This window comes from Microchirus variegatus, assembly GCF_963457635.1.
Source record: "Microchirus variegatus genome assembly, chromosome: 5".
In the NCBI taxonomy this organism is placed as follows: Eukaryota; Metazoa; Chordata; class Actinopteri; order Pleuronectiformes; family Soleidae; genus Microchirus; species Microchirus variegatus.
Genome location: NC_139806.1, coordinates 32101133 through 32107761, shown reverse-complemented (window position 1 = coordinate 32107761; position 6629 = coordinate 32101133). Strand labels below are relative to the sequence as shown.

General features: G+C 40.4%; 1 protein-coding gene across 1 annotated transcript; it reads left to right on the top strand.

Moving 5' to 3' along the window:
* Window positions 1-329: 329 nt before the first annotated feature.
* LOC310927434 (ly6/PLAUR domain-containing protein 6-like) lies at window positions 330-5666 on the top strand (the record flags this gene model as incomplete). Its single annotated transcript, XM_083889729.1, has 7 exons — window positions 330-447; window positions 687-785; window positions 1114-1244; window positions 1393-1537; window positions 4845-4905; window positions 5200-5341; window positions 5640-5666. 7 exons carry the CDS (start codon window positions 330-332, stop codon window positions 5664-5666), a joined length of 723 nt encoding a protein of 240 aa, XP_083745855.1.
* Window positions 5667-6629: the final 963 nt, after the last annotated feature.

Genomic DNA, 6629 nt, shown 5'->3' with positions numbered 1-6629 from the left:
ACGCCATTGCTCACTGTAGCCTGAAGCACAACAACCTTGCGCAGCGACCCCTACTGATCGGGCGGGAAATTGCAGCGCGTGTCCGTCACCACGACGCAGAAGTATATGTTATCAGGCCAAATCACCAGGGTATGTAAACTTTTGATCAGGGTCATTTAGATAGCTTGTGTTGTCATTATGATTTAAAAAGAGTAAACAAATGTCACAACACTTTAAACCACAATGTAGCAGCTCACTGTCTGTGTTTATGTGTTGACGTGAAACTCGTGAACGTGTTCATTGTGTCATGTTATTATATACTTGTTTGTGTTTCACAGTAAACAGCAGTGATGGAGCTCTGGCCTGCAGTGGCCTGGCTCCTGCTGCTCATCGTCGTCTTGGATCTCGCGAGAAGCTGCCACAGCAGAGACTTCACTGAACAGGACGTCATATTCCTTTACCCCTCAAGTGAGTGAGAAACCTACAAACGGCACAAAGCTTTACAGTTTACTGCTGTGGTTTATACTCATCAGCCTGGTTTAAACATAATCTGCCAAATCAAATGTGGAGATCACTGTGGTCAGCTGTGGAAGGAGAGAGAGGGAATAGTGAATAAGTTAGACACAGCAGTAGCTGAACAGGCTGGGTTAGATGGGGGACATGTTATGATGTGCCTGTAATTTATGACAGTAAATAACTTTTCGCAGGTACTCCATTTCCTGGTGGATTCAAGTGTTTCACGTGTGAAGATGCACAGGATAATTTTGAGTGCAATCGTTGGGCACCAGATGTTTACTGCCCACGTGGTAAGACTCCTCTGCAAACAGCTACTTACAGACGTAATTCATTGCGGGCCGCCAGAAATGTTTCTGCGGGCTGCCATTGGCCCCTGGGCCGCACTTTGAGAACCAATGATTTAAATCAACCTCACATTGGTGCTGCACCGCCTCACCAGGCTGTAGAAGAACTGACTGAAGCTCTGACCTCACTCACATAGCCTCATAAAGACCACATCCGGATTTGTGAAACTCCAAAATAGAATTTAACACTGTGTTAGAAAGTGGTTCTTAATGGAAAGTTGGAAAAAAGTTACTTTTTTATCAGTGTTTGTGTTTTAACTTTTCTGTCTTCCAGAAGCCAAATACTGCTACACGCGCCACATTATAGACGTGAAGGGTGTCAGTTTGTCGGTGACCAAACGCTGTGCGGCTCTGGACGACTGTCTGCCCACAGGATGCAGTGAAATGGATCAAGAAGGAAAAAAGGTAGAGAGTCCCTGAATATTAATTATTATAATAACAGGACCTGTGTTTGAGAGAAATGGTGTCCCTATACGATCAAACAGTTTTACTTTTATCATGTATCAATGATTTTGTGAGAACAAATGTGACATTTGTGTTTCTCTCTGGTCAGGTGTGCACAGCCTGCTGTGAAGGAAACATCTGTAACTTACCGGTACCGTGGAACGAAACGGGCAGCGTGTTTTCCACCAGATCACCTCACAGCAGCAGCAGCAGCAGCAGCAGCAGCAGCAGCAGCACTGAGCGGCCGTCACACAGTCACACACACACTCTCTCAATCACCACTGCGCTCCTGATCATTTCGAGGGGTGTTTGAAACCTGAGGACAAGGATGTGCTGACAATTCAAAGGAGCACTGACATTGGACCACATTACTGTATATTGTGGTTTAAAGGAAGCCTCTGTCGTGAGGCAGTGATACAAACTGTATATAAAGAACATTGCCAAGAGAATGAGCACTTACCACAGCATGATGTGTTGACATTTATAACAACGGCATTGTTTTTCGAGCATTCTGTCACTATTTCATCCCCACTGAAGCATGGGTCCAAGCCTTAAAGCTGCAGTATGCAAGACCACTAGAATAAGAGTTTAATTTGAAGGTTATTAAAACACTCTACAATAAGGGTACAGTAATTAACATTACTTCAATGTCAGTATTTATATTGTGCTGTTCTTGTCTTGATGACCACTCAAATCTGCTTTACACTATAGTTTTGTTTCATTAATCCAGGGGTTCTCAAAGTTGTGATACCTGAGGGCCAATTTAGGAACCCAACATTGGACTGAGGGCCGCCAAAGGGAAAAAACTGAAAGAAATCCCATTTGTAATAACTATGGCGTCCAAAATTTGACAAAACCGACATACTATACTAGGTTGTCCAAAATGTGACAATCTTTTTGAAAAACTAATTTTGGTCCAAAATTTGACAAAAACGTCATACTATACTATGTCGTTAAAAATGTTAAAAAATTTTGGGAAAACGTTTTTGGTCCAAAATTTGACAAAAACGTTGTACAATACTATGTCGTCCCAAATTTGAAAAAAAAAAATCTAAAAAAATTTGGTCCAAAATTTGACAAATATTACATATGCCATCCCAAATTTGGTCCAAAATTTTACAAAAACGTCATACTATACTATGTCTTTCAAAATTTTACAATTTTTGGGGAAAAAAGTTTTTGGTCCAAAATTTGACAAAAACATTGTACAATGTCGTCCCAAATTTGACAATTTTTTTCAAAAAAAAATTTGGTCCAAAATTTGACAAAAATGACATATATGCTGTCCCAAATTTGACAATTTTTTTCCCAAAAAATTTGGTCCAAAATTTGACAAAAAACGTCATACCATACTATGTCGTTCAAAATTGTACAGTTTTTGGGGAAAAAATGTAAATGCCAAAATTTGACAAAAAAGTCATACTATACTGTGTCACTATGTCATCCAAAATTTGATGACATAGTAAATACAGTTGTACAGTTTACACTTATTGGTCTGTATCCAGTAATGTCCAATAAACATTTAACAAGCTTAGTAGCTCCTGGATTAAAACTATCCACTGTAATTCATTGTGGGCCGCCAGAAATGTTTCTGCGGGCCGCCATTGGCCCCCGGGCCGCACTTTGAGAACCAATGCATTAATCCATTAACACACCGTTACTCGTGTGCGTATGTGCAGTTCATTTTCTATCACACATCTGCCATACCCATCCACACACTGCTGACAGCCATAAGGACCTGACACTTGCCCAAGGACACCTTTACATGTAGAGGGGGTGGGAATCTAACCCATAATCTTCAATCTGAAAGACGATTTGCTCTACCACTGGTCCAATGTGGATATGGGTGCTCAGGCAAAAACATGTGCAGTATTAAAAACATGTGTTGTTCAGTTTCAGTGTTCTTTCTCTTTGCCAAACCCTCAATGATCATGATTTTCTGCTTTGTGTATAAATGTGAAGGATCTTTGCGAAGCAATAATATGAAGGTTGTGTATTTTAAAGCTTATGCAGGATTTCGCTTGTTTTTATGAGCCACAAATATCTTTTTTTTTTTCTTATTATTTTATTTTTAAATGTAGGATTTGATGTTGCACTTGTGAGTCCATAATCCATGTTCTATGTGCGTGAATGCATGTGCATTTAGAGTATTTATTTTTATATCGACTGTTGTTGTGAGGAATGTGAGACTTTTGGATTTCACAGATTAGGCCATTAATGACTTTTTCATTTTTTTAGACCGACTTATCTGTCAATAAAGTCTAGTCGACAGGTCATTTGATGACGTTATCACATTGGAGGCACAGCGGAGGAACACAGCTGTACAACAATGAGCAACTTTTATTCTCTGTAACATTAACAGTCAATATGTGTAGTAAAGTGCATAATTTTTTTTTTTTTTTTTAAGAATTCCATGAAATGTTTTTGTATTTTTTTTGCTATAAAACATGACATGCACATGTATAGTTTATGCACGTCTGAGGCCACTGTTGTTAATTGTAACTGTGACTATTTCATTGTCCATATTCTACAGCATGCTGCCCTAATATTCATGTAACCGACATAAACTCTTCCTCTGCACTATCCTCATCCGGTGTCTTCCGCTTTGTATTAATCATGACAGAGATAGTTAACTACATGTATTACCATATAATTATGAGTACACAACTAAGACTGTTATTGTATATTCGATCAAAATTCCCAATGCAACAACTTTCTAATATTTTGTTGAGTATTTGGCCAATTTTTTTCTCAGATTCTTAAAAAAACAAAACAAAAAAACAAAAAAAAACGTTGACCTTTAGCCATCCAAAAAAAAAACAATCTGTTATATTTTCTCTGCTGAGAGCGAACCTCTGAGTCACTCACACTAACATGGGTTAGCTTATCACATTCAGGCAGTTGAAGTTTCAGATAAAAGCTTCCTGGAGGAGGATGTTGCTCATTCTTGAAAGGGAAATGAAAACAAATGATATATTTTGAAACTTTAAAGAACTCTGAAGAAACCTATCAGTCAAGTTTCATCAAAGAGTTTAAGAGCACATTTGCCTAAAGACTCATTGAGCTTTGGCTGACAGACATTTAAACATCCTTCGTACCTTGTTGCACAAACTGAAGAAACCTAGTCAATTCTGGAGGAGATGATCAGGTCCAAGTCTCCAGGATCATACAGTACTTTGCCTTTGTATGAGTCATTTGTTAATTGTTGGCATTTCACATTTTGGTTCTGAATATTTTTTACCATGGGCCACACAGACGGTGTAGTGTTGTTAGCGGTCAAGAAGACTCAGGTTCGAGCCCCGGTAGGAACAAGGATTTCTCCAGGTTCTCCAGCTTCCTCCCACAGTCCAAAAACACGCAATACAGGGATTAGGTAAATTGGACGATCTAAATTGACCATGGGTGTTAGTGTGAGAGTGTCTCTATGTGTCCCTGTGATGGACTGGCGAACTGTCCAGGGTGCACCCCACCTATCACCCTATGTCAGCTTAGATTGGCACAGCCCTGCAAGTATCCTGGCATCTTCAACTTCCTGTGTAACTTCCCTTCATCTTACTCCAGAGAGTGAAGTGAAAGTTCACAAGAACCTGGAGGTGGAAACAGATGGATCCAATCTGGCTTGGTGACAAACATCCAATGAGTCTATCAGCTAAAAATAACATTGTTGTCAGTCAATACAAGGCAAATAATTGCTTTGTCAATGTTGCTGTGCAGACTAGCTCTTGGTGAAACCTCGTCTGAGTCCATGATTTATCATGAGTTGACTCAGATTATTGAAAGTTAACAACAGCCAGAACTCAGGTTGTGGTTTGACAATCAAGTTTTTGGACTGTGAGGGTTATGGTTGAATTGGAGAACCCGGAGAAAAGCGAGCCCCAGTGTCCTAATGGATAAAGTCACTGTCCTCATAAGCCAGGGATTGTGGGATCCAGTACCCATCTACCATCTTGGGTGAAATGTATTTCTATGGGCAGTGTATCCAAGAAGAAAGGAATTGGATTTGTAACCGGGATGATTGCCGGTTCAAACCCCATCATGGGCCAATGCCTCTGAGCAAGGTACCCCATTACTCCCTGGGGTAAACAACAAGTCGAACAGTGTATTTTTTTTTAGTATTTTCAGCTGCAGATGAACCACAGCAGGATCTGACGACACATGACTGTAGACGTTATTATCCTATACTATTCTATTCATGATATGACCCAGGAAAAAACTAAATGAAGTGGACTTTGCCTTTAGTTTCACGGTGTGTTGGTGTGAGCTGCCACCCCACGGCTTAGCCTAAACCCTGGTCTGGAAACAATCTTAATAACGGAGAGAAAAAGCTCTTTTTCTTTCTCCCTCTCGTATTTCCAGGATGTCCTGCAGGTTTCTCAGGATTAATGCCCTCAAGAGTCATTTCTAATCCCTTTCCCGAGAGGGGATTAGCTTCCTTCCATGACCTTAAGACCTGTCATGGTGTTCATGTAACAGCGACCTGCTCGCTGATCCATGAGATGCTGGTACCTTCTTGCACTGTGAGTGAGCTTTTAGGAGAAGGTTACAGCTGTAGAGCAGACAAATCGTTTACTGTACTGACTGAAATCAGTCCTCAATTTGGAATTGGTTTCCATAGAGTAAAGAGTTCCCCATAAGTAAAAAGATGTATGAAGTGGTCTGTCATTTCATTCAGTTTACTTAAAGGTGAAGTAAGTAGTTTATAGTGCCATCTAGAGGAGAGGCTGAAATTTACAACAAAGAACTGCTCCTCTGCTCACCCCCTCCCTTCCCTGAGCGCTACGGTATCCTCAGCTGGTCAAATGTCGTCCTCGTCGTCTTTCTCCGTGTCAGCAGATGAGGTTCGTGAGGCGAGGGAGAGGGCGAGCTACCGCGGCCGTAGCAGACGAAGCGGAGAGAGAGGAGGCGGGACTTCAGCTACAAGTAAAGAGACGCTTGATTTGTTCTCTCGCGTTTGTCCTTACAGGCTCCGGTAGAAACATGGCGTCTCGCTGCTAATAGTGGCAATGCAACCGCGGCCCGCGACCATGTTATTTTACATGACTTTTTGAAACACTACGAAAATGAAACAAAAACTATTATACAGCGACTAGACAATGCAGGAGCACATAATATGTATAAAAAAGTGGATTTTGGGTTATATAAACCCATAAATACTACACATTGTAGTATGTACCTTTAAGCGTGTGCTCTAAATCTTGTTGAGTTTCATATCACTTTCGAGTTGACTTCTTGATTTGGTTTATTTGCTTGTTATTTTCAAGTTTGTTGTTTATTTTTCATCAAATAGTGAGGAAATATTTATTTGGATCACTGAACCAATCGCATATAAGTGTTGTGATTCATAAA